The 18,142-nt window shown below is 46.2% G+C and overlaps 3 protein-coding genes across 3 annotated transcripts; 2 read left to right on the top strand and 1 right to left on the bottom strand.

Moving 5' to 3' along the window:
- Window positions 1-4,409: 4,409 nt before the first annotated feature.
- Window positions 4,410-5,926, bottom strand: GGS25DRAFT_240019 (Clavaminate synthase-like protein). The gene has a single exon (XM_049257102.1). The coding sequence runs from the start codon at window positions 5,680-5,682 to the stop codon at window positions 4,639-4,641; it is 1,044 nt and encodes a 347-aa protein (XP_049117916.1). The 5' UTR covers window positions 5,683-5,926; the 3' UTR covers window positions 4,410-4,638.
- A 238-nt stretch (window positions 5,927-6,164) lies between these two features.
- GGS25DRAFT_239983 (casein kinase II regulatory subunit-domain-containing protein) lies at window positions 6,165-8,071 on the top strand. Its single transcript, XM_049257101.1, has 2 exons — window positions 6,165-6,903; window positions 7,009-8,071. The coding sequence occupies exons 1-2, from the start codon at window positions 6,745-6,747 to the stop codon at window positions 7,843-7,845; spliced, it is 996 nt and encodes a 331-aa protein (XP_049117915.1). The 5' UTR covers window positions 6,165-6,744; the 3' UTR covers window positions 7,846-8,071.
- A 4,685-nt stretch (window positions 8,072-12,756) lies between these two features.
- On the top strand, window positions 12,757-17,933 carry GGS25DRAFT_239928 (ABC-2 type transporter-domain-containing protein). The gene is made up of 2 exons (XM_049257100.1): window positions 12,757-17,487; window positions 17,573-17,933. The coding sequence occupies exons 1-2, from the start codon at window positions 13,045-13,047 to the stop codon at window positions 17,600-17,602; spliced, it is 4,473 nt and encodes a 1,490-aa protein (XP_049117914.1). The 5' UTR covers window positions 12,757-13,044; the 3' UTR covers window positions 17,603-17,933.
- The last annotated feature ends 209 nt before the right edge of the window (window positions 17,934-18,142 follow it).

Raw genomic sequence — 18,142 nt, 5'->3', positions numbered from 1 at the left:
CAACAACAAAATGCGGCTCATTTGAGCTTCTCACTACGAGCGAATAGATCTACATAGTTATGGACTAGAAAAGCAAAGGTAAACTCTTCAAGATCTAGTGTCAGAGGGATTAGCCGATGACAACGACGTTGGAACGAGTCCAGTCGTCGCATTAGCTCATTCAATATTAACACTAAGAACAAAATGAGCCAACGATCCATTGTCCACTCTTATCTCTTTTCTTTCTTCTTTTTTTTTCCAACTTAGTTACCTGTTCCTTGGGTCACCCGGGGCTCTCGTTCCTAACTCCCTACTCCCTGCAACTCATCATACGCGTACTAGGTTAGGTACCCGATACCATTGCACACCCCGATTTCCTCGAGAGAGAAAGATCCACCGGAACCACAACTATCCATCGCTCGGTTTAGGTTTTTGCCAGCCAACGGCTGGTTGGTTTTAGGCCTAAACAATCTGCCCAAGCACCTACTTAACTTAGCTGCTTGGGGCAGGCAAGGGACTAATACATTTGGACAGCTCATGGTTAATCACATCGACTGCTTTTCCGTGCCGCCCCCGAGTATTTGGAATATTGAATTTGAACGAGGATCTCTCCTTGTAAGAGACGTGTTTCCTCCCACAAGCGTCTTGGGACGACAAAAAAAAAAGATCGTCCTCGTAAAAACATCCTACGTCTTGTCGTCCTCCCGTGCCGTGTGCCACAATCTTTCGGCATTGCTAACTACCAGGTACCTAGGTAGACGACATCGTGGTTCAGGGCAAGGCCATCACACAAAGCACAAACACACCTGGGCTCTTTGATGACATGACAACAGCGCGCCCGCCCCTCCTCCCCCTTGAGTCTGCGGCAGTTCTCGAACCTTCCTAGTTCGGACCCCTTCGCTCTGTTCGCTCTGGGGATCCAACGTGCAAAGTGTCGGTCAGTCAACAGCAGGTCAAGTATGTGTGTATGTATGTGCGCACGAAATGCTCACATACATACACGTGCTTTCTACCATGGCAGAGAGATGAAATGAAGCAAGGCAGAAGCAAATTTCGTGCGATCAAACGCCGCATCGTCAACGAAGTCGTGTCACAATCAAAAACCAAGGGTGGGGGCCGGGCCGTCAGTGTGCCGCCGATGAACGGAGGGCCCCTACGGACCTTCGGGCTGTTACTAAGATCCCGTTCAGACCCCTAAAAGTCAATCAAGTTGAATCAACTATTATAACTACCTAGGTAGTTATGTAGTTAATATTTGGAATGTGGTAGTTATATTAATCACATAGTTACATGGGTGTTGTGGAAGTCGTGCTTGATTTGAACAACCCCCCCCCTCCCTCCCCTTCCCAGCATTCCAAGAAACGCTTGGAAAACTTCTTACCCCTGGTTTGGTGGTCGGGAAATACAAGTTATTCTACCTACACTTACCTAGTAGGTAAATACACATACCTGGTAATGAATTATACCCATATCATTGTAGACTTGTCGCAGGATTCAGTTAAATGGATATAATTATAAAAGTTATAGAACTAAGCGACTGCAACTTATGTACGAATACACTACGCGGATTACCCAGGTGGGCAATCCCCGTAACTAACACGAATCCCCCTATAACTGAGAGCATACGTGTAGTTATTTCTAAAAAGAGGCACATTAACTACACTCAGTTAACCCAACCTTGAAAAGTAGGTACCAAGTCTTTAGCATTTCGTTCCCATCTCGGTTAGAAATGTTCCATATGCTTGGAAGACTGCAGCCAAGTTATTCACAAATCCCGAGTTCACTTGGCGTATGCTACAATTAGCAACGTTCGAGATGAAATGGCGATAGTATTCTCCGTGATTCGTCGTACTGGGTAGATGTTACCTGGTACGCCGCGTTACAGACAAAGCGTCGACGAAAATCAATTACTGCTGTAGGTAACGTAGCGGATAAAATTAGAAAGAAAGTAGAAACTCAAAAAAGGGGAGGGGGGGGGGGGGGGGGGGGGTGGTGGGCACTACGTATCAGAGTTAGCCTAACCTAGTACGGAGGTGATCCAATTACTCACGATGTTGTGTGAATAACATCATAATAGACTCGACTATTTTGGGGGGGTAATGTTAAATAATATTCCAGAAAATCCTATCTGCCACTTTTAGTTAACACACCATCTCAAGGAAAAAGAGCAGTCGACAACAACCCTTCGAATCTTCTGTGAAACCCAAATACTTGTCAGTCAGATGGCTCCTTGTATAACTCTTTTTTAAAACCTACTTTCTGGCCACGGGTTCTCTCTTTCAGCACATTTTTCTTTGTCGATTCATTCACGGCTTCCGCATCGCCACATCCTAAATAGTAGGTCGTCTAGTAACCTAGAGGGTGGGTGAATCGGTAACTACATTCATCGCGATGGCCAGACTATGAACACCATCCTCCCACTTGCTTACCAGGATTATAGCCCATTTAGTGTCACTTCGACGTCGCCGTCGCCGTCGCCGTCACCGTCTTTCACGACTAATATAAAGCCAACCGTCCTAGTGTTCCTTAGGCTGGTAGTGTGAGAGTTGTTAAAAAAACCAACATTCCGAATTCCCGTACTATTTGCTGGGCTTTCATCGATGCGTGTCAGGAAATATGTGTTACCGAAGTCGAAAATTTTGTCGTTACCTACCTAACTTTACCCAGTAGCGTATATGGTCTATTCTCAGTTAGATAGGTAGAAGTAATGATATAGTCATAGCCACATCATAGCCATGGCAATTACTAGGCACCTAACCTACTGTGACAGTATCTATCCCCGTTGCTGCAAAAAGAGTTACGCTTCAAAAAAGGGGAACAAAGGGGTCACGCACCCACCCTCCTTAAGGTAACCTAGGTGGCGCGAATAAGAATCGACTTAATATTCAAACTCGTCGATGAACCTGACAGGAAGCTTGCCGTGACTAATAGCAATTAGGCAGTGAGTGTCAACGTCAACGACTAGATCTAGAAGAGTTCTAGAAACCCCGTACACATAGGTAGGTGGGTAAAGGGGCATCCTGCAGCCTACTGTTACATCAAAGAGACAGTTGTAGTTCAAAGATAGTGCTTACTATATGTATCAGAACTCTTAGTGAATGATCGACAGCGACTCTAGAACATGCTGTACAGATCCTTCTGTGGCTCCCTTCTGTGCCTGGGTGATATAAATAGTCAAGCGGCCCCTACCATCAGCCCTGGAGACTACAACCATACTGACACATGGTGACCTCATCGTGATAGTATCACATATCACTTGCACTTTAGCATCCCCATTATACCGTGAAGTGTTGGCAGCTTACTGTAGGATGCAGTGACTTTTTCATGAACGTCAAGTCATTTTAGGTCTGAGTTGTCTGGGCCTATGTTGAATCGGGACTATGACCTTACTCCAACTTATTTATATAGTTGAAGCTGCAGGACGTATATATGTAGATATGCAGGAGCAGCCAACGGCCCGACATAGGGTGCCGTTGGCCCACATTGACCCCATATCTTGATTGGCAGCCTATTTATAATAGGGTTATAATGGGGCTGTCTGCAGTTTAAACGCCAACTGGACGTGAAGGTCAGGTCATCTGCCATTCATAAGAAGGTAACTATCTACGTACGCCGACCTTGAAGACGATCAAGCTTTTCAAAGAAGCAGTGCCGGGAGACGGAAATGGCATACGTAAACGAATGGTAAGATAGAACATGTTCTGATCCATCCGGATTCAGTTTCGTATTGATAACTACACGGAAAGGACGTCTGAGTATCCGTAAAGCTTTGCCCGTAGTGAGGTCGGTAACAACTGTTACGAATCTAGGCTTGCCTACAAAAGCTACTTCAGCTTACTTAGGCACCAAGCATACTGCCAAGTTGGAGGTAAACCAAGCTCCTATAACTACAGCTGGAAAGGTGTACGATAATTCATAGATGATCGATGGGTTGGGAATTCCAAGATTGGGGATACTAATTGCAGAATAGCCTGGCATAATCGAAGCCAGAAGGACTTGTCGATATATGGCTAATGTTTCAGTCGTCACCGGGAATCCGAATCGATTTGCTGCCCCGCGCCTAGACACTGCAACTTGCAAATCGCATCCCGGAGCTTCACTGTCTTCTATCTTCCAGAGCAGTAGAAGGTCTTGGGGGTGGGGGTATAACCGTGAAATCCATAGCAGGACAAGCCCAGGTGGCAGTCGGGCTTCTAAATAAGGAACATGTCTCCTGGTGTTTGATCTCGTTGCGTATTACATGACCAACATGGGATCTTGATTTGTAGAAATCGGAATAGCTGCTTGGAAGGTTGAGCTATTCCATAGAAGATCGCCATGTCTCTTCTTCCCCGCCTCCTGGGCGGAGAAGCACCCATACAGCACTTTGGTATGGTATTCAGTGCAATATTGAATTAAACGAGTAATTTGACATTTTTCATTCAAGCTAGGCGAACTTCTGTTTTGGAAGACCGAGTGTGTTGTGTCAAGGGTCTGCTTTGGAGGCAACGAAGGCGGAGTAGGCTATACGGGGGCCTAGCTACAACAAGAACGGCTGCATGTAGATCCTCGTGTATCGGGTAACAGCAATGCTGTTCTGTGTTTTCTAGGTTCCGCCTCGTAACATGTTGCGAAGTATCGTATAAATGTGTATGGCAGCTCGCGATGATAAGTTGCGTCTCATCTAAACCACCAGTTGACCGAGGCATTGAGAGCTCCATTGTCGCCACTGCTAGCAACACTATGCCACCACCCTGTAGGGATGAAAAGAGCATCGCCAGGATTCAGAAACACTTCGCTCACAGCTTCGTTTTCCCATACGGCGCAATGGAGCAATTCACGTTCACGACCCCCCATCATCTCCGTACCCCTAAACCGGGAATTCCCGTGGGATTTAAGCTCCCTTCGGATGCGAGCGTACGTATCATCGCCTTGACTTGGCTTCATGAGGCGTATCTTTTTGCGACCGACAAGCTGGCAGAATAGATTGGGGTTGGGATCGCGATGTAAAGGCGTGTAGGTGGGCTGTAAGCCGAGCCAAATGCTTGAACTGTAGATATCCCCCTTTCCAGCATGCCTGACAAGGTCTGGTACAGGTACATCTTGGGAAAGGGGTTCAGGCAGATGATTGATGTCGGACTGAGCAACATAGAGATGTGTAACGCGCTGAGAAGGGTGAGCTTGCGTGTTATTAAATTGACATGCGCTCATGATAAGACTCAAGGGAGCACTGAATTGTTGGAAATTTGATGCATTATTTGGAGATTCTTGTGCTTCATTTGATGATTGTATTATAGCATCAATGATGGTTGGTAGATAGGATTGTCCGTACGCCCTCGACTCGCGAAGCCATGCTTGAAATATTGGCAGTGCCTGAGTTCCTGAACCTGGTGAGGTAGTGAATTCGTAGGACAAAACAGTATCCTCATATGCCTTCATATAATCTGTGAAGCTGATATGGCCATTTGCTCCGCCAGACAGGAACCATTTTTGTACAGCTGGAAAGTTGTGCAAGCGTTGATGTAATAAGGGGCTCTGGGGAACCCATGCGACTTCACGAAATAAATCTAAATCAACTCTACCCGCAATTGTCTTTATATTAGCCTCATCGGAGATTTTATGAAAGCTTGGGCCTATCGAGGATGCTGATTGGAGTCGAGTTGAGCATATCAAGCGCCGTAAGGGGTGGCTATATGAGGTTAGTGGTCTGAGTCTGGAAAACATTTGCCAATAGATATTTTCAGGATGTTCTTAACATGACATTCTCATATTAGATAGAGATAATTGATTTTCATAGATAAGATAGATAATAATTAGAATATGCGACATGAGGCTAATAGCTTGACTTGGCTTTATATCATGAGTGTCCTAACCTAGGTTAAGCTTGTATGGGTATTTGGGTTGCGATTGATATTCCCAAATTTTAGTGGAGGATAAAAAGACATCAACCAAAAAAAAGAACCCTGAAGGCAAGTGACGGGTCAAATTGCTCAGCCCTATCGTCCGAACTCTGGATTGTAAATTGTGGCTAGATTGTGGCTTGCCCACTAGGTGATCCCAGCCATGTCAAGGTTGAATGATGTTATCGGAACATTGAAGTTCATGATCGACGCACGAGCCATATCGCAGATAGCTGATAGGCCTAGTAGACGGGTACGTACCTACAATTCATTTTGGATTTTATCCTTTTCCGGTGCAACTGACCGGGCTAACCTAGGTTACCTAGTAGGTCACTTAGGTGAGTGCAACGAATGCTGAACTTGCTGAGTGCGGTGCGTTGCTGCCAGGTTCTAGGCTCTAGACTGGGCTGAATATTCACCTAACTTCAATTTGGTAGCCTCTTTTTTTTCTCCCCTCCAAAATCCCCACGACCCACGAAACTTATCATCAATCACAACATCACAACTTCACAACTTCACAACATACTACTAGGTATCTACCCAGGAGATACCACCCGTTTTTACCATTTCGCAATATTAATTCATCATTGTATGACGGCTTTACATCTACCGAGACGTTCTCTAGAATTACCGCCCATTACCTTTTCCTTTTTTCGTATCCTGCCTTGTGTCTTCTTTCGCGTCATGCAGCTGCCATAGCTCTTTTCCACACTTCCCTTCCCTTTTCACTTCAACCACGAGAAAGCAAGCAACGAAGCAGTAGCGAAAGCGCCGAGCTGGGTTATTCACTACTGTCTATCTCGTGTTTGTCTGCAACGACTTCAAAATTTTTGCGACTTCCTTTAACTTAAGAGGCGTCTTCCTTGGCGCGCCTAGTCTTGGCAGCATGTCTTCGTCGTCTGGAACACCTGAGTCTTGGATCTCTTCATTCTGCTCTCTCCTCGGCCACGAATATTTCGCAGAGGTATCCGAAGAGTTTATCGAGGATGATTTCAACTTGACCGGCCTGCAGACCCAGGTCGCAATGTATAAAGAGGCCCTAGAGGTAACATGAATTATCTTCACTTTTCCCTGCTCTCTTTTCTCCTTTCTTTTTTTGAAAAAACAAAAAAAACAGTACCCTGATAGCCTGCTAACCAATATGCCTTAGATGATTCTTGACGTTGAACCCGAAGATGACGATGAAGAGGACGACGAAGACGATGAAGAAGAAGATGAATCTATCGAAGGTGTCGACCGTTCGCGGCATGGCGAACGACGCAATCACAGCAGAATAGCTAGTGATCTCTCGGTCATCGAATCCTCCGCCGAGATGCTTTATGGCCTCATCCACCAACGTTTCATATGCTCTCGAGCCGGCATTCAACAGATGTCTGAGAAGTATGAGCTAGGTCATTTTGGTGTCTGTCCCCGAAGCCATTGCGAACAATCCAGAACCCTCCCCGTCGGTCTCTCCGATATACCGGGCGAAGAAACAGTGAAGCTATTTTGCCCTTCCTGCCTCGACGTATACGTCCCGCCGAACAGTCGATTTCAGACTGTTGATGGCGCCTTCTTCGGTCGTACCTTTGGTGCACTCTTCCTCCTCACCTTTCCCGAATACGATCTTACCAAGCGAGGTGCCGATGTGCTCGCAAATGCTCGTATTAGTGACGACGATAAGGATATGCTCAATGGTATGTACACGTGCAATATTGCACCTGGACTAGGAAGGAGCAAGATCTACGAGCCTCGTATCTATGGTTTCCGCGTTGCCGAGGCTGCACGATCGGGCCCGCGAATGCAATGGCTACGTGACAAGCCGGAAGATATCACAGAATTAGACGAAGCACGTCTCTATGCAGAGACGAACCCGGACAGTGAGGATGAGGATGAAAACATGAATCTTAATGGACGACCTGTACGAAGGTTACGGCCACGAAGACGGCATGACCAAGGAGGAAGCTCCATGGCAGTAGAAACGAACGGTGCAGAATCAGAACTCTAGGAGAATGATGTTGATCATAGTAGTGGAGGTGCTCGCCTTTCGGTTGCCGAATCCATTGCATTCAGTGCAGATATCAACCACGCAGAATAACTCACCTAAGCCCCGTGCCTCCGATTGATTTTTTTTTTTTTTTTTTTTTTGCTAGGCTGATGGCATTGCCGTCGAGATGTCTCTACTTAGTAGGAGCCCGCCCTTCTTAATGCTGGTTCTTCATTGACGGCACGAAGTTAGATGGCTTAGAGTATTCACTTCATGATACCAAGTAGGAAAAAAAACCAGGAATGAATGAATCACGTACTTCACCTACACTACCTAAGTACCTTGCATGACCGGCGTTGGCTCGTTCATATTTTGACGCTTCCAAGTTTCCAGACAAGCTTCTTGTGGGAGGTTAACGGGCATTGGTGGGTAGGAATGGGAGAACACACACACGCACACACATACTTACTCGGATGAGGGCATACGAAGTCGTTTCTTCCGTAACTCGACCATATCATACTTATCTTGTGCCGATCGCTTCAATTGGAGTCAAAAGGTCCTATAGACTATTGCCAGAGTATCATGAAGCATCATCTCTTATCGTATGTGCCATTGTAGGGGAGAGAAGAGGAAGTGTAGTAGTAGATACCGGGTGCTACCTGGATACTTATTGGTGTATCGAACTGGCTACACAAATAACGTAATAACGTGGTCGTTTAATTTTATTCACTCTAGACTTGCAATTACACTGTTGGCTGACACGCGCCTCTCGCGTACAGATATCTCATAGATCTTGGGTGATATTCTTCCGGGGTCGTATCGCTTAATGTTTCTTCCTACACTAGTACCTAGGATTTTATCTACTGCTCGTTATGGCAAGATCTCCCATGATTAGGTACATGTAAGAAGGAAGATGAGAAAAATTCAAGCGATGATTGGGAAGGAAGAAAAAGAATTTCTAGTCGGGGTTCTTATTGGTTACCGTACTATTTCGCCATCCGTATCTTACACTTAAGTACACTACTTGCAATGCTTGTGGGTAAATTACCCTTACTGTGTAGTTAACTATGTATGTATGTACACCTACACGTGTAGGTATGGAGTAAGATAGATGCATAGATGTTCGAGAAAACGGCCCCTTACCCCCTCCCTCCGGGGGACCTCCGGGGAGCAAGGAAGAGAGGCCACGATGAAGCACACCGAACGGCGGTTTATGGCTGGAAACAATCTGCTTGACTAGGTAAACTTGCATTTTCCTACATACCGAGCCCACACACACACCGTCTTATGTATGATCGACTTGTCTGTGTCTCTATCTACATAGGTGCCTGACGAGACGGAAGCCCAAACCTCCCAATGCCTTGAGATTTTGGGGTTGGAGGTTTTCGATGAAGTGAGACTTGCATACATAGGGGCTTCTAGTGCTACATAGTATTTACATGAAAGCACATGTATCTATCCACTATCCGTGATAAAGCGGGAAGGATGGCGAAGATGGAAAATCACGTGAATGATGCTCATTCTGATTAATACCAAACTAGCAAATTCCATGATGGATTTAACTAGTGTCGACGGACGGTATGAAGCAAAACCCCGAATACAACATAAAAGGGAGCTATGTAGGTAGATAAGTTACCTAAGTCCGTATGGCTAAGGGCTACCTTGCCGTTTTCATTCATTGCTAGGTCAGGGATTACGCGTTTCACGGCATATGTGCCATTATTAGGTGGGCTTTTTATATGTGCCATGTAGACATATGTCGATCATGCCCGACGTCTGTGTTACCGAGTGACTCTGTGATACTATCATGATGCGTCCTATCAATGTTCGAGGTTGAGTTGGAGTATAGCTTTCTCCTTTATCTTGATATACCTGAGTAATCGGATATCTTTAAATGCCATATAGAACCTTTTATACCACCTAGTGCTATATCCCGATGAATCTGACAATTAAGGGTCCTTCCTTTGGCGGGGGTTTCCCTATGGCCGTGGTTTAGGCATGCCGTGTCCCGGCTCCACCAATCAGTCGCCACTATTCTTCGCACATCATCTCTCTTATGTTCAATGCTCGGGGCTAGGAGTCGGTCGAGCAGGCTGATTGATAAGCCGCTACTCGGCACGGACGAATATATATCAAAACTGACTCAGCGCCATTGCGAGCAAAGTTCAAATGTTGGCAAAATTAATTCAAATTTGAGTATAATAGGGTGCATGTGAAGTAGTCGTCATTGGCAACTATTTGAACATCTGAGCTTAGTATAGGATGGAATTGATCATCGATTACATACATAGTAGTACTAGGTAGACATGCCCGACTCGGTATCTTCAAGTTCAAATGTCCGTAGTGTGTAATACCTTCAATGCTTTCAGTAGGGCCTTTTTTAGTACGCCGGTGATAAACAGCTGCCGGGTGACTCAACACGGAATTAGGATTTAGTACCACATAGGCTGACATAGCACGGTAGCTGCTAAATAATTACCGTTGAATCGCTTGCGGCGCCTTGGCAACTGTACTATTGCTGTACTACTCAAGGGCCAGGAGGTAGATGAACCCAAGTGCCCCCCTGTAGATCACCTCAAACTCCCCCCATTTTAGGCCTAGTGTCCCGCTATAAAGCCCACGCAGAATGGGGCTCGGTCACACGAAAATCCGGAATTTAGCGGGCTGTAATTGGCCACATGCTTTACAGGGGCCCACCTGATTATTTGAACTTTCGAGTCTTATTTTTTTGAGTTTTGCCTTTGCACCCAGGTACAAAGAAAACGGGCTGCAAAAAGCCCAAGCTTCAAACCTTCAATCAGCCCAAGCTGCCGCTTTAGTGCATCCTATATCATTGGAATCGCCTCAATTAGAGCTTCCAAACAATATATGTTTCAGATTAATGCGATATCTGAATCTGAAGTTATTTGAATTTAAAGATTAAGAAGCACCTGAAAAAAAATACATCTGTAATCGGTACCTTGATCACGTGATGGCCCTCGGCTAGCGTTAAAAGTGCTTACTTCATTCAACCCCGAATAACTTCGCAACCACCCGTCGCATTTCTTTGAAACATATATCATTTGGAAGTGCTAATTGAGGCGGTTCTAATGATACCGGTTGCATCAAGATGCATCCATTGAAAGAAAAGTTATTAAGGATAGTATGTTAGAGGCTAGCTGGAGAGCCCGGACCAGCGCTATGTACTAGGGTGCGGATAAGCCTCCGATAGCAATTGATTTTTAATTAATTAATAATTAAATAAGAATTGATTAAGAATTGATTAATAATCGATTAAAAATTAATTAATAGTTAATTAATTTAAAATTAAAATATATAAAATATTAAACTTAATAATAATTATAATTATTTTTTAAAGTTATGTTTATAATTAATTAATAATTAATTATGAATTTTTCGTTTTTGAAAAAATAAACCTTAAGAGATAAAAAGTTGAACCCAAGTGCCTAAAAAAGCAGTTGAGCCCAAGTGCCTGTCCGAATGAGGTATAGTCGTCGGCCCAAAATGGGGGGAGTTTGAGGTGATCAACAGGGGGGCACTTGGGTTCATGTACATCCTCCTCAAGGGCTAGGTATGTACATAGTACATACAAGGTGGCTGGGTGGGTAAGATTTCCACGAGGGTTCCAAAGTTCCAGATGCAGCATGCACCATGCCTAAATCCAGGGGTGTGGGGGGATACGGCGCTGTGGATACTAAGCTCAGTGCTGTAATCAAGACGCATGTGCGTCGTTAGCATCATAGCCAATCGGAAAAGCTTCGGTTTCACTAATCGGGTATTGCGAAGTTCTCCCGATCGCTTCTATCATATCTATCATCTATCATCTTACATGTATCATCCATCAGTCACATTCTAAAGACCCGACGCTGTGGAGTAGATGACTGCATGATATGTACAATATTGTAACAACAACGGCGCGTTTAATTTCTGTTATATCTCAACAGCAACTCACTATTATATTACAACGGGCTAATATCGGGTTAATACGCTCCAAGGTTGTTATAGAGACTTGAGGTTTACTTAAGGGTAGGTCTCTTAGGTACCTAGGTTAGCGACTTCATAATTGATATGATAGTCCACCAATAATTATATTCCAAAGCTGCTTATCTACATACATACATACATAGTGTATGTGTGTACTACTTTTAGATACACAAACCCAGTTGTCGCTCTTTCCTGATCTTCGAATATTAACATACGACCATTAAAGGTTGGATTAGTTTAAACTCAGTTAGTATATAGATCCCGAGCGGAGTGGGACGTCAGTTGAAATAACCCGGGCCAAGCTAAACCAGCCCCTAAAAAGATTAGATGAGTGGGACTCACAGAAAGGCGGCGTTTCGTATGCAGCCTAAGCGGTACAGGGTTGGCAGGGTATGTGAAGACAGCACTTGCCCAATGCTACTACACCGTACATACATTAGGTACATACGAGGAGCGCCATGCATACATGTGAGATATGTACTTAAAAGAGTCTACTACAGTAGTATAGATGCAGATATCCCATACATATCGCTGATTACCCATCTTGGTTGACAGCCAAAGACCAGGTACATAATAGAACCTTTCTCCACCTCTTTCTTTAGATCGAAAAAAAAAAGAAAGACTGGAAGACTTGGAATTTTCTATTTACGGGGGATGTGACTGACTGGCCGACTAATTCAGTGATTGATTGTTAATCCCTTTTCTTCTGCCAAGCCTACGACCGAATCTTTGGACTAAAGGCATTACAGTACGGCCCGCCTCATCTTTTGTATTAAGAGCTAAGTTCATTATAACTAAGTACAGTACCTATTGCCTCTTTACAAACCCCCTTCTTTCTTCACCGTAACATTTTCCCTTTTTTTGTATTCTTTTCATTCTTTTTATTACTGGCCTTCCTACGTTTGGAGGTGCCTAAGTAGTCCTAGGAAATACCTGTTGGCATCAATAACTGAAAAGGAAAAAAACCCTTGCACACTATTATCGTTATCACATTCATCATAAACTGTTTGGTTTGCCCCCTTCTCTGCCTGGTTTGGGGTTCTACACCTTGCTGTTAGACGGGTTCATCTAAACCATATTTGGTTGACTTTCAAGCTGTTATTCGTCAACAAATGTCTTAGATCTCTGGAGAAACACTATCCAGTTTTTCATAACTTCCAATCAAGAGACGTCAAATTGGCGGAATCGCGTGTAAATCCAGGTTACGGTAACAACGACCTACAAGGTTAGTTGGCAATGGCCGACAAAGACCTGGAAAATCAGCCCTCGGCGGCTCAGGGGCCGTCGCCAGAACAACCCGGAGATGAGTCTACCACCTCAGAAAGGACCACAAGACCACCATCTTCAAACTCCACTGTCACGGCAAGCCACGAGGAACAACGCGAAATAGCTAGGCAAAATAACCCCAATGGCTTCTCACTCACCCACGGCGTTTCAGTTGAGCAGGCCGAGGCGGATTTCGCTGATCTCCAGAGATCTCTCTCTAGAGCAAGTCATCATAGCCGTCAGAGCCATAAGCGAGTATCGGTTGACGAGAAAGGGGTTGAGACCTCTCTCGAAGCTGCTACATCCGAAGACTCGGCCTCTATTTTCGATCTAGAAACGACTTTGCGAGGCGGTCTGGACGCGGAAAGAGACGCAGGAATCAAGCCAAAGCACATTGGCGTGTACTGGGATGGGTTGACGGTCAAGGGTATAGGCGGCACTGCCAACTTCGTTAAAACATTTCCTGATGCCTTTGTGGATTTCTTCGACTACTGGACACCGTTGATGAAGATACTTGGCTTGGACAAGAAGGGAGCCGAGGTCACCCTGTTGGATAACTTCAAGGGCGTTGTCAATCCTGGCGAAATGGTTCTTGTCTTGGGAAAGCCAGGATCTGGATGCACGACTTTCCTGAAATCGATTGCAAACCAGCGGTGGGGATATACCGCTGTGGAGGGTGATGTTCTTTACGGTCCCTTCACTGCTAAGGAGTTCAACCAGTATCGTGGCGAGGCAGTCTACAACCAGGAAGACGATACTCACCACGCTACTCTCACGGTCGAGCAAACACTTGGGTTTGCGCTCGATGTAAAAGTCTCTAAAAAGCTACCAGCAGGCACCACGAAAAACAAGTTCAAGGACGATGTAATTTCCATGCTTCTTAAGATGTTCAACATCGAACACACACGAAAGACTGTGGTAGGCGATGCGATAGTCCGTGGTGTCTCAGGCGGTGAGAGAAAGCGCGTTTCCATTGCCGAGATGATGATCACGAATGCCTGTATTTTGTCATGGGATAACAGTACTCGGGGTCTCGACGCTAGTACCGCTCTTGACTTCATCAAGTCACTTCGAATTCAGACCAACCTTTACAAGACGTCCACATTCGTTTCGCTCTACCAAGCTTCTGAGAACATATACAAGCAATTTGATAAAGTTTTGGTCATCGATGCCGGAAAACAGGTGTATTTCGGGCCTACTTCTGAGGCAAGAGGATACTTCGAAGGCCTCGGCTTTCTCCCGCGCCCCCGACAAACCACCCCCGACTATGTTACCGGCTGCACCGACGAATTCGAGCGCGAATACTCGCCTGGGTTCTCGCCCGAAAATGCGCCGCATAGTCCCGAAACATTGACTGATGCTTTCGAAAAGTCCCGGCTTGCCGAAAAACTGAATGCTGATATGGTTGAATACAAGACTAGGTTGGAGCACGAGCACGAGATTGCCCGCCATGACGACTTCCGCGTTGCGGTGCACGAGAGCAAGCGGGGTGGTGCTAAGCATTCGGTTTACAGCGTTGGATTTCACCTACAGGTCTGGGCCTTGATGAAGCGTCAGTTTGCCCTGAAGCTTCAGGATAGGCTTGGCCAGTCACTTTCTTGGGCTCGCAGCATCGTTATCGCCATCGTACTAGGAACTCTGTATTTGAACTTGGGAACCACCTCCGCCAGCGCATTCAGCAAGGGCGGTCTCCTATTCATCTCTCTCCTGTTCAACGCCTTCCAAGCCTTTTCTGAGTTGGGCTCGACTATGACTGGTCGGCCGATCGTGAATAAGCACAAGGCCTACGCATTTCATCGACCCTCAGCCTTATGGATAGCCCAGATATTTGTCGACATGACCTTCTCTGCTGTACAGATCTTGGTGTTCTCGATTATCGTCTACTTTATGACTGGCTTGACAAGGACCCCAGGTGCCTTCTTCACGTTCTATCTGTTGATCTTGTCCGGAAATGTTGCCATGACCCTTTACTTCCGTATTATTGGTTGCCTTAGCCCGGATTTCGACTACGCTATCAAGTTTGCCGTCGTGACAGTTACTCTGTTCATCCTGACATCTGGGTATCTCATTCAATATCAGTCTCAGCAGGTTTGGCTACGATGGATCTTTTGGATCAATGCGTTGGGTCTGTCTTTTGCTAGTCTCATGGCGAACGAATTTGGTGGTAGCAAAATGCGATGCTCTGACGAGTCTCTCATCCCCTCCGGACCTACCTATGGAAATGTCAGTCATCAAGTCTGCACGCTAGCTGGTTCCACCCCCGGATCTCTCGAAGTAGATGGCTCTGCCTACATCACGCAAGGATTTTCCTACGCCCCGGAAGATCTATGGAGGAACTTTGGAATCATCATGGGCATTATTATCTTTTTCCTGATCATGAATGTTGTGTTGGGAGAATTCGTCAAGTACGGTATGGGCGGCAACCAGGCCAAGGTCTTTGCCAAGCCCAGTGCTGAGCGCACAGCGCTAAACGACGCTCTCAACCACAAACGACTGGAACGCCAAAAGTCAAAGCAAGATGGTGAAGGATCTTCGTTGAAGATTGAGTCTGAGAGTGTCTTGACCTGGGAAGACCTTAACTACGATGTGCCTGTCACCGGCGGTACTCGTCGCCTGCTTAATAGCGTGTACGGTTACTGCAAACCTGGCCAGCTCACTGCTCTAATGGGCGCTTCCGGAGCTGGAAAGACCACCCTTCTGGATGTTTTGGCGTCAAGAAAGAGCATTGGTGTGATCGGCGGCGACGTCCTTGTTGATGGTGCTAAACCTGGCAAGGAGTTCCAGCGATCGACCTCATACGCGGAACAACTCGACATGCATGATCCTACGCAGACCGTTCGCGAAGCCCTTCGATTCTCCGCCGATTTACGTCAGCCCTTTGAAACTCCACGGGAAGAGAAATACGCCTACGTCGAAGAAATTATCGCCCTCTTGGAAATGGAATATATTGCAGACTGCATCATCGGCACTCCCGAAGCTGGCCTCACGGTCGAGCAACGTAAGCGGGTGACTATTGGCGTTGAACTAGCAGCTAAGCCTCAACTTTTGCTATTTTTGGACGAACCTACCTCTGGTCTCGACAGTCAGAGTGCATTCAATATTGTGCGTTTCTTGAAAAAGCTCGCTGCCGCTGGACAGGCTATTCTCTGCACGATCCATCAGCCCAACGCCGCTCTATTCGAGAATTTCGACCGACTTCTTCTGCTGCAGAGGGGAGGCCGCTGCGTGTACTTTGGCGATATCGGGAAGGACGCGACTGTTCTCCGCGACTATCTAGCTCGCCATGGTGCTGTAGCAGGCCCCTCTGATAACATTGCCGAATTCATGCTGGAGGCGGTCGGTGCCGGAAGTACTCCTCGCGTGGGAAATCGAGACTGGGCCGACATCTGGAACGATAGTCCGGAACTTGCTAACGTCAAGGACACTATCTCTCAGTTCAAGGAATCTCGCAAAGAGGCTGCTGCTCAAACCGACCTTTCGTTACAACGCGAGTACGCATCGCCTCTGCGACATCAATTAAGCGTGGTTGTCCGCCGCACTAATATCTCGTTCTGGCGCTCGCCAAACTACCTCTTTACGCGTTTATTCAATCACGTCGTGATTGGCATTCTCACTGGTCTGACCTACCTTCAACTCGATGACTCGCGGTCCTCGTTGCAAAACAAAGTCTTTGTCATGTTCCAGATCACCGTTCTGCCTGCGTTGCTCATGCCTCAGGTCGAGCTCATGTACATCATCAAGCGAGCGATCTTCTTCCGTGAGCAGTCGAGCAAGATGTATAGCGCATTCACTTTTACCACGGCTATGGTTGTTGCGGAAATCCCGTACTCAATCCTCTGCTCCGTAGTCTTCTTCATCCCGCTCTACTACATCCCAGGGTTCCAGTACGAGTCATCCCGTGCCGGGTACCAGTACTTCATGGTGCTGGTGACGGAGTTCTTCGCCGTCACGCTCGGCCAAGTGCTCGCCTCCATCTCGCCGTCCGCCTTCGTCTCCAGCCAATTCGACCCCTTCATCGTCATCACCTTCGCGCTCTTCTGCGGCGTCACGATCCCCGCCCCGCAGATGCCCGGCTTCTGGCGCGCCTGGCTCTACCAGCTCGACCCCTTCACCCGCCTCATCGGCGGCACCGTCACCACTGCACTCGACAGCCTGCAGGTGAACTGCCAGGCGGGCGAGCTGAACACATTCACGGCGCCTGACGGCCAGAACTGCGGCGAGTACATGGCCACATTCTTGGAGACGGGCGCGGGCTATATCGTGGACAACACGACCAGCGTGTGCCAGTACTGCGCCTACAAGGTGGGCAACCAGTTCTACGAGCCCCTGGGATTCAAGTTTGATAACCGGTGGAGAGACCTGGGAATTTTCATGTCTTTTGTTGGTAGCAATTTGATTATCTTGTTCCTTGCGGTAAGTTTTCATGCCCTTTTTATTCTCTCTCTCTCTCTCTCTCTCCTTTATTATTGCTTACAGAAATGCTAATTCTAATTGACAGAGCCGTTTCTTCAACTTCAACCGACGATGATTGGTTATGTACGAAAGTGAAAGTGGATATGAGAGATGTAGACAGATGTGGTAGTTATGGATTGGTTATATATCATGGCTGATTGAGTGTGGATGGATGATTGGGAGATGATGATGCGCACATAAGTGCCTACCTGTTCATTAGAGCTTCAGGAGAACAATAAAAAAGCGTCGGGGTCTTTTTTTTAAAAATTTTTTATCAAGCGGTTTCGGAAGCGAAAATACATCTGTAACCTAGAAATATATACACCAGAGAGAGGAGTGTTGTGCTCCTGGACTAAAGCATGTTACTCCTTAAAGGAGATATAAATTTTTTGCACACTTACACATATACATGCCTCGTGTTTGGTTATTAGATGCTAAGTGCGTTCATAATACTTAGGTACCTATATATTCTGGTTGATTGGTTGTTAAGATACTTGTTGGTGTTGGCGCATGTGATTTTTGATTTATTACCCAACGACTATCATGCCTAGGTGGGTATATATAGTTATCCGCACTTCGTAGTATAGGGGCTTTGCTAGTATCGACTTGCTTCTAA

The sequence above is a fragment of the Hypoxylon fragiforme genome, assembly GCF_022984875.1.
Source record: "Hypoxylon fragiforme strain CBS 206.31 chromosome Unknown GGS25scaffold_4, whole genome shotgun sequence".
Classification (NCBI taxonomy): Eukaryota; Fungi; Ascomycota; class Sordariomycetes; order Xylariales; family Hypoxylaceae; genus Hypoxylon; species Hypoxylon fragiforme.
The sequence above is the reverse complement of the archived record's forward strand: the minus strand, read 5'-3'. Positions and strand labels throughout refer to the sequence as shown.